We start from the raw sequence: 9,281 nt of genomic DNA on the forward strand, positions 1-9,281 counted from the left end.
AATGTCAGGATTCTTACTAAGGGTGTGCTACTTTTAGTTCCCCTTTGATTTCACTGGTTATAAAAATTTCCAGAATTGACAAATTTTGCTTCTGATGAAGTTTAGGAAATTAAGAAAAACTGAAAAAGAAACAATGGGTAACAAAACAGAAAATACTGGATTGCCTCATCAATACTACTAACTTAGATGTAAGAAAAGATGACGATCCCTTGCTTAGTAATGCTGCTCTTTCTTTATTATTTTGCTGTTTTTACCTCCCATCAGTTTTCTTAGAGCCAAGCCCACAGTTCACCATAAAATAAACAAATCAGAAATGAAAGGACAGGACAGTGTTTTTGGAAAAGGGGATATCCTGTTTGATGTGTCAAAGCTCAGAAAAAAACATTTTCACTTCCCTCCTCATTAGAAATAAATGAGCTCCCCTTGGTCTCTGTTTCTTACAAACAGAGCAATCACAATGGACACGGCAATTTCTCTCCTTGGTGAGTTTTCTTCAGTTCATTAGCAATATCTCACAAATTTCACATTCTGTTTGGTAATATTTTTGCCTGCTATAATTTGTAATTTATCCTTTAATATTTTCTATTTCAGTTCTTTCAATGCTAGTGCAACATGTAGTCCCTGAGGGTGAGTACCAGATATCCTTATGATTAATTTCTAGATGTAGAACAACACATAAATATGTTAACACTGGTAAGCGTATATACTGTGTCAATAGAATCAGTATTTTAGTTTATTATTTCTGCTGAACAGGTGACATTAATATGATTTTATGTATTTGAGTTGGACATTAACACTCAAACTCATAATCATTGATTCTTTTTAGATTTTCCCCAACAAACCCATATGTGCTTGCCTCCATAGTTCCTACTGTGACTTCATTCAGAGCTGTAGTGGAGAAAGTTTCAGGGGACTCAAGGATCTTTTCTGGAGAGAGTGTCCGTCTGAGATGCAGCATCCCTGATATCCACAGTTCCCGCTGGAATTACCAGTGGTTTAAGGGATCTGAGCGGCTACCGCAGTCTGAGGAGGTCTTCATTCTGTGGAAAGCCAGGGTTACTGACAGTGGGAAATTTTATTGCCAGGGATCAAGGGACACAGCAGTGGGAAACATATACACCCTCGAAAGTCTCCCTGTGGAGATCAATGTAGATGGTAAGTATATGTGTATATATGTATCATTGAAAACCTCCTTGATTAACATAACAGACCCCCTTCCTTCTCATTTCCCTACTTCCCGTTAACTTCAAAAATTGGGAAATTATTTCTGCCATGAACTTATTTTAAGTAATGTATGATGCTTCCTGTGCATTTATTTTTAGAAAATAAGATACTTTTGTACATTTTGGTCTTGCAGCACATCTCAAACACGCTGTCTTATTGAACTGAGTAACTTTCTTCTCTGTAATCTTTGTTTAGGAGGATGGGCTATCCTGCAAGTCCCACCTCATCCTGCCCTTGTCGGAGACTCCTTACAGGTCACATGTCGTGTCCGAGGCAACCCCCCACTTCATGAGGTGATTCTGTACAAAGATGGTGTTGAAGTTATGACACAAAAGGATGGTAACCCACATTTTCACCTGGACAACTTGACCCTCAAGGAAAAAGGAATGTATTCTTGTCGGGCCTCCTGGGATACAGACAGACGTACCCGTTCTGTAATTTCAGTTGATGCTCCAGTGCAGGTCGTAGGTGAGTTTATATACTGGGTTGTATATGCTGAGTCTGCTCATGGTTTCAGGTCCCATGTAAAAACAATAGTTAGCCATTGAACTCATTCATATTCTTGCCACGACTTAGACGAGAAGATCAATACCATTCTTGTACCTGTCCAGTCAATGTGTAGCTACAGCCAGCTTAATCTTAGTTTAACAGAAGGAGGAAACATAGATAGCTCTGTCTGAGGGAATCAAAATCTGCCTGCCACCACCTTTAACTGTTCTTTTGTGTTGTGTGTGTTAATTAGCGAGCTTTAGAAGTGTTGATAGGTTACAGCTACATACTGAATAGTACAGACATGGAAGTGGTAAAGTTCTTTCTAACTCTTGGCAAGAAAGCGTATAAGCAAGTTTCCCAGAATGTCAGCTTCTCAGCCTAATTAAATTGTAACATACAACAGGGAAAATTTTCACTAACAATTACTTTAAACTATTCCAATGTGTCAGTAATGTTTTCTCTTCTGTAATCTCAGAGGTTCTGTCGCAGCCGGTTTTGGAGATTGTTGCAGACAATAACCTGGTTTCAGCAAAGATGATGAAACTCATCTGTCATGTCCAATACAACGCCCGTGCTCCTGCCCCTCCAATAAACTACTATTTCTACAAGAATAACAACCGACTGGGGACAGCAACATCTGAGAACCACGATCTGGTCAGACGGACTCCAGGCTGGTACAGCTGCAGGGCCAAGGTGCCTCAGCTGGACCTCTCCAGGTTTAGTGAGTCCAAAAGCTTTGGACGAGTGCCAGGTACTCAGAAGTAAATGTAACCTGCTGTGTGTACCTGACTAAAAGTTTATGTAAACACTTAACCTCTTCCTGAATTGTCAAAAGTGTGAAAAATAGTGCAGCAGTGGCACAACTTCTGAGGTCACCTTGTCTCTGACCCAATAGGACCACAGCCGACGATGCCTACAGTTGTTCATCGACGAAACCTACAGCCTTTAGTTCCCTCAGTCTCATCCCCAGGCCTCTACTTTCCTCCTGCAGCTGAGCCAACACCAGCCCAGCCCTCCCCTCAACAACCCACTGCAGCTCCTACTTTTATTCAGCCCACTGAAGCACGCACTGAATCCTCAGTTCCTCCACCTTCACAGCCACCTCCAGGTGCTCTGCCATCTCTAGTCCAGTCTGTTAACCAAACAGCTACCCCTAACCCTAAGGCTTTATTTGAGGAAACTGATGATATGTCTGGAGACTCTGGTGACATGCCAGAGGAATCTGGTGACATGCCTACAAATTCCTCAAGCGCTGTCATATACTGACAAGTTATCATACATAACAGACTGCTAGTAGTAACATGTGACTTCCACATCTCTAACTATCTGATATTAATCAATACTGGGCTATTGTACTGCCATTGCACATGTTTTATATGATTTCATTGTGTAATATTAATTTGACAGATTACCAAGTATCAACTTTGTGATCTCACCTGTAGGAAATTAACTGGATCAGTAGTGCTGTTTATAGAAACTAATGCCATATTGGTTAAAGCAAATAAAGCAGTCCATAAATGATATGTGCTACTGGATTTTATTTTCACTGAACACGCTCTCTTTATACAACGCCACTGTACAGCAATACTGCTTACATATCAGAAGTATTGGTATAATAACATGACAGTGGATATAATATTTTTTGAATGCAGAAAGGTAAGGACGTTCTTGCCAGATTTACATTACAAATAATACAGCTATAGGTCACGGTGGTATTCTCTGTATATATGTGATTTATTTCTACGTCTCAGTTGGAAAGACTAGGTCAGCTAGAAAAGAATGAGCGGTCAAAGTGTGAGAAAGAAATAGCGAAAGAGGAAGACATGGATAATATGGAATGAGAGGTCAAACAAGCTTTTCTGGGCTTTTTTGAGTGAGGCAGGGGTAACATGGGGTCACTGTGTTTAACAGAGAGCCTGACTGAAAGTAGACTATCAATAAATACTTACAATTTATGGGTTTAAAGGAGTAAAAACTGAGCATATTATTTAGGAACACTGCAGGGTTTACAGTTGAATTAAAATGAAAGAAAAAACCTGTCCTCCTCACTGCTGGCATATTTAGTAGTAGTAGTTTATAGTAGTAGTAGTAGTAGTAGTCATACATGTACATTAACACCAGGTTAATAATCATATGTTCATTATAAATTATCTTACTTGGAGCTCTATTGTTTTTGCTTTCTTTTTTATTTATTCTTTGACCATTACATAATTTGCCAATCTGTATTTTATTTTTGATTTTTTTTTTTTTCATTTTTCATTTTCTTTTTTTTTTTTTTTTTTTGTTCATTGCATCATCACTTATGCAAATAACGTGATGATGCAATGAACATGATCTTGTTATTGCCAGTCCTCACATATCCAGATTAGTGTACAGTACAGCCTTTGAGCAGGTCATAAGTAGTGAGTATAGTAATGTAGCACCACCAGCATTTGGTCTTCTCTCTGATATGGTCAAGTTGGAACAGTACAGCAGAAGAAGAGTGTCAGCATCACTCTCGAGTATCAGGGCTTATCTGAGTAAAGCAGAAACCCAGAGAAGATGCTGTCATCCTCACTGCTGGCATATGCCCCATTCCAGTCTCTGAGCGTCTCCATCCACACCTGATCACCCACCGCCAGCCTCAGCACCACCAGAGTGGACGCCTGGTCGATGTCTTGACCGTACAGAGAGTCCCGTGTCCTTACCCGTCGTGAACCGTTCACTACCAGCGTGGCTCGCAGTGGCTGATTGCGCACAGTGATGTGGAAGGAGAAGACATAAACGCCAGCATGGACACAAGTGAAGCTGTTGGAAGTGACGTTGAAGTGATTCTCTTCGTTGTAGAAGACTTTGTCAAAGCGGATCGGGAAGCCAGAGGGAGGGAAGGACTTTCTTGGGGAGATGCCTACACTGAAGGCTGAGCGTTTCAGAGGAATCGCTGACCCTTTAGCCCCTTTGAATCCACGAATGCCTCGCTCACCTCTCATCCCAGGGTAACCTCTGTCCCCTTTTGGCCCAGGCATCCCTCTTATTCCTTGTGGTCCCTGAGGCCCTCTCACCCCTGGTTCTCCTTGTGGTCCAGGTGTTCCTGGATCTCCTCGGACGCCTACGGGACCTGGGGAGCCATGCTTGCCATTCATTCCCGGAATGCCCATCCCTCCTGGGGTGCCAGGAGACCCAGGATCCCCTCGTTCACCTTTCTGTCCTCTTTCCCCAAATGTGCCACACTCCCCTTTATCCCCCTTGTCTCCCTTAGGACCTAACTCAAAAGCTACTCCTGGAGGTCCAGCTGGCCCCTCTTTTCCCGGTTCCCCCTTCTCACCAGCAGTCCCATTCTGGCCAGGTTCCCCTTTTTCTCCACTATCACCCTTGAAACCTTGCAGCCCTATTTCACCTTTTTCACCTTTTGAACCAACATCACCTGCAAGGTGAGGGAAACTGTCTCAGAACGACTGAAGTCTGGCAACAATATAAGAGAAGTCAACAAACGTCAGAAAAAGTTTGCACCTTTTTGTCCTGGTTTCCCTGGGACTCCTGGTGGCCCTGCTGTCCCACTGTTTCCTCGGTCACCTCTATCCCCTAAGCAATTGACATGACAAAGCAAATATTCAATTAACAATATCCAACATACCCAATATGAATGTTGTTTTATCTTGGGCTAGAGGTGAAGAGGAATAATATATTTAATGGGCCAATGGGGCACAGACTCAGAGGCTTAAGGGGCCAGGCGGCCCAAATGTCAGAGCCTTTGTCTGAAGTGACTGTTATATTTCTTGTTCAAAGTCACAGGTCTCAGGCAAATAGCAATAATTGTGAGTTCTCTTTTCTTTTTTGGCCCTTATTATTTAAAGAGTAATATACCTCCAGGCTGAAAAACAGTGTTTCACTTCCCTTTCCCACATTTCTAACCACACCCAGCATCATTCTTGAGTGTAGTCAGCAGTTATTAAGTTATTTAATTATATTTTTATTTATCACATAGTGTATACTGCACAGTGCACAGTTAAGCTAATGGAAACCTAAATTAAAATTAGTAAAACAATATAATACAAGCAAGAAAATAGAACTTGTGGCACCTTTCCCTTGATAGTTTCTTGTAATATTCTCTTGTAAGTATGTTGCAGTATTTTTTTTCTTGTGTAGAGGAGTGGTTCTGCTGGGTCAGAAAACTCTATGGGATGATTATTCATTCTGCCTTTATTTCCCCACAAGACCAAAATACAGAATTTCAAGGTCTGTTTCATAAAATAGAAATTTGTAGGAACAATTGAGGGAGTTAGGTGCTGGGGGTTGGGGCTTGTTGCCTTGAAATATGTGGTAATAAGCTATTTCAAATTTGTATTTAATAATACTATACTCACCTTTGTCTCCTTTTAACCCCATAGGACCACTCACACCTGGTGGTCCTGGTAAACCAGCTGCCCCTGCGAGGCCCCTTTCACCTGGTGGTCCTAGATAAGCAAAAATAAGAGAGGTTCAAAATGCTGAAAGCAAAACATTTTTCCAGTGCCTTTTATGACTGAGTCTTATACCTTCCAGGCCTCTTTCTCCTTTCTGCCCCCTGGGACCTCTCTCAGGTGGACAGCACTCACAGAAGTTGAAATAACACTCATTGTAATCCAGGGTGTAGTTCTCTAGGCCGACACCAGGGGGCTCCGTATTCTCAGGGTAGTATTGAGGAAACACATGACTTGGATAGGTGGTCCTCTCTGTGGTGGGCAGCAGGTGGGGCTCCACAGGATTTGCACTGGCCACTATCTTGAGCGGCTTGGGCATGCTGGTGGTCACAGGGCTGTGCACTGTGATCTGAGGGATGGGCTTCTTAGTGTACTGGTACTTTGGCTTCTGTGTAGTTTTAGCTTCAGCACAGGACACCACAGTGAGTGTAACCACAACTACAGCCACAAGGGTTGACTGACAGGAGATAGTCCTCATGGTTGACTGGGATCTGAGAACAGATGAGTTTATACAAGACAATTTTCTTCTGTTGCCCTGTGCAAATTTCATTTTCCAACTACTTTTGGTTTGAAGAAAAAAGGATACAAAATCAGCACATACTGTTCAGCAGTTTAGCAATCACAGACTGTAGTATTGATGATATCACTGCTATCATCACTTCCATCTAACATTTTCATGCATGTTTTCCATGTCCTTTTTGACTGCTTTTGTTTGTTTCTCTGTTTCTACTTAGATCTTTCCCGTTGCTAATCTCACATAGGAGCTACATTTTCCCCAGTGACCCAGCAGTTCTGTAGACTACCCTTCAGTGAATTCAGCAGTGTAAGTGTTAGTAGACTTAACTAGAATGAAAGCCTGCAGCATCTTGGTCACAATACCACATGACTGAGGTTCAGTAATCTATATGCCAACAATTACGCATAAACCAAAGGTTTTAGTAGGCTGCTTGTCATGTTATGTAACTTTCTGAGAACACACACACACACACAAACATATATATATATATATATATATATATATATATATATATATATATAGCAAACTTGATAAGACTCACCCAGTTATGCATAAGTAGTATGGTCATTTATCCTCTCTAGCGGTGTCTTGCAGGCAGCACCAGGAGTTCCACGTCTCTCTGATATCTCTGCCAGGCTTGGGTGAAAGAACATCCCCACCAATGAGGGTGTTTGCTGGAAGCACAGGGGGAGGTCTGAAATCCAACTACGGCGGGCTGGAGCTGACCCAACGAGAACCACTGTGCTGTGGCCCATTCTCTGTACCCCTGTTGTATAGAAAGGTGCTTTTGTGACACGGGATACAGCGCCCGCCAGGAGCACTCCGTCGCTGCGAGCTAGGCGAGGAGCAAAGGCCGTGGGGCAATGGGTCACCCGATATGTGAGGCATTCCTCCAACAGCCAACCCACTACCCAGGCTCTTACGGTGGGACAAAGCCAAGCAAAGAGGGTTCTGTGACAGAGGCCAGGGCACTACAACAGCCTTTTTTCAAATGTAGGTTTGTACAGTTTTTTTTACATGTAGCTGCAAGCAGGAAGGTGCTGTTTTTATTTTAGGTCTTTTATTGCATAATCCCATGCTGAATCTTGCAAGTTGACCTAGATGACAGTATCTATAACAGGTAATTTGAAATAAGTTACTACAAGATCTGCAGAGTGGCATGGATAGCACAGGAGCTCAGTATTTACAATCTACTGGTACTTGGTGAACATCCAGAAGAAAGCTTTAGCCTAAAGAGCACTGATAATCTCCTCACTCAACAGTAGCTAAACCTGAGCTTTTTGTCAGAGGAACCAGCTTATCTCCCTCAAATCAGTTTGGTTGCAATGCTTGCCTGATCACTGTGAGCGACTTTTCTGCACATGAGCCCCAGAGACTGCTGGCAGCTACGTTTGCTAACTATGATTCAAACTGTGTGGCTGGACAATGATTCATTCTTACAGTGTAACAAGATAGCATCAGGTTTTCGTAGAAAAGTGATTTTCTGGTACCTGTCTAGTTGAAACTCTCGACTTGCCAGTGACAATGAATGTTTGAGCAGTGGACATGCCTCAGTTGTCAAAGACCTCATGTCCTCAGAGAGATCTATGACCAGCTATGAGTGAGCAGGAAGAAGGGAAATGAATTTGGGAAACAGAGAGGGGGTGATAGTGGGATGAGGGGAAAGTTTCTAAATAGGAGAAGATTGGATTTATTTAAGCTTAATAATTGATTAGATTTTTATCTTCTCCTCTCACGTACACTTTTCTTTATCTGCTGACCCCCATTTACATGTTCTTCCTCCTTCTTCCCAGCAGCTCAAGTGAAGTGTCCCTGACTTGCCCCTCCATAAAAGACAAACAGATGGAGTGTAAGATATGCAGCTGAGTCCTGAGAGAGAGAGGGGTTCCTTTGGGGTTCTCCATGCCCGACCTCAACCCCTCATCGTCTCTCAACTCAATTCAGACCACACACAACAGCAGCGGTCAGCTTACAGTGCCCAGCTGGTCACAGAGGACCCCGGCGCCGCTCACCTGTCCATTCATTTAACACTGGCACCAGCCTTGCCCTCAGCCTACATCCCCACATACTATAGAGCAAGGGATAAGGAAGAGTTAACTTACTCAGCAGGTGCAGCCGAGCAGAGAGAGGACCAAAGATGACTTGGGTGGATGGAGGTGTATTGCCTTACATTAACCCTATTCATGTAAAGGAGATCTTGAAACTGCTGCGAATGTGTATAGAGTGAGAGTGAGATAATAAGACAGACTTGTTTAATGTGCAACACAGCAACCAACCACTGTCTTTTTGATTATTGCCCTGCTGTGCTCACAGTGCTCATAGACACAAATAAAGCCATGGACTGTGTTTTTTTTTCTTAACTATGGGATCTTATCAAAGAAAATCTAGATCCTGCAGAATTAGCTGCTAATGACTTTGGCAAGAGATCTGCTGGCAGTGAAGATACAGCTCATGTAGTCAGACGGAGTACACAAAAACACTTTCTTCTGCCACACTTTCTCAGACAGGCCTCTGAAGGTAGGGATGGTTTCCAATGCACAAGTTGATGGCCTTTTCCACAAGAGAAAATTTGTATGTTCATGGTAAAATATACTTTTTTATTTAACATT

General features: G+C 42.5%; 2 protein-coding genes across 2 annotated transcripts; one reads left to right on the forward strand and one right to left on the reverse strand.

Moving 5' to 3' along the window:
- The first annotated feature begins 358 nt into the window (after positions 1–358).
- LOC108900877 (high affinity immunoglobulin gamma Fc receptor I) lies at positions 359–3,237 on the forward strand. Its single transcript, XM_018702142.2, has 6 exons — positions 359–482; positions 592–627; positions 865–1,155; positions 1,420–1,692; positions 2,192–2,467; positions 2,612–3,237. Exons 1-6 carry the CDS (start codon positions 413–415, stop codon positions 2,980–2,982), a joined length of 1,317 nt encoding a protein of 438 aa, XP_018557658.1. The 5' UTR covers positions 359–412; the 3' UTR covers positions 2,983–3,237.
- A 124-nt stretch (positions 3,238–3,361) lies between these two features.
- otol1b (otolin 1b) lies at positions 3,362–6,784 on the reverse strand. The gene is made up of 4 exons (XM_018702092.2): positions 6,231–6,784; positions 6,060–6,149; positions 5,206–5,277; positions 3,362–5,119 (listed from the first exon to the last, which is right to left on the reverse strand). Exons 1-4 carry the CDS (start codon positions 6,703–6,705, stop codon positions 4,221–4,223), a joined length of 1,536 nt encoding a protein of 511 aa, XP_018557608.2. The 5' UTR covers positions 6,706–6,784; the 3' UTR covers positions 3,362–4,220.
- Positions 6,785–9,281: the final 2,497 nt, after the last annotated feature.

The sequence above is a fragment of the Lates calcarifer genome, linkage group LG21 (assembly GCF_001640805.2).
Source record: "Lates calcarifer isolate ASB-BC8 linkage group LG21, TLL_Latcal_v3, whole genome shotgun sequence".
In the NCBI taxonomy this organism is placed as follows: domain Eukaryota; kingdom Metazoa; phylum Chordata; class Actinopteri; family Centropomidae; genus Lates; species Lates calcarifer.

Bases quoted from the DNA above. Each gene is read 5' to 3' on its own strand.
- LOC108900877 (XM_018702142.2), top strand. From the start codon at position 413: ATGAGCTCCCCTTGGTCTCTGTTTCTTACAAACAGAGCAATCACAATG. The intron at 483-591 runs GTGAGTTTTCTT...TTTCTATTTCAG, and splicing joins CACGGCAATTTCTCTCCTTG to TTCTTTCAATGCTAGTGCAA. The intron at 1,156-1,419 runs GTAAGTATATGT...ATCTTTGTTTAG, and splicing joins TGTGGAGATCAATGTAGATG to GAGGATGGGCTATCCTGCAA.
- otol1b (XM_018702092.2), bottom strand. From the start codon at position 6,705: ATGAAATTTGCACAGGGCAACAGAAGAAAATTGTCTTGTATAAACTCA. The intron at 6,150-6,230 runs GTATAAGACTCA...TTGCTTATCTAG, and splicing joins AGGAGAAAGAGGCCTGGAAG to GACCACCAGGTGAAAGGGGC. The intron at 5,278-6,059 runs GTGAGTATAGTA...TCAATTGCTTAG, and splicing joins GGGGTTAAAAGGAGACAAAG to GGGATAGAGGTGACCGAGGA.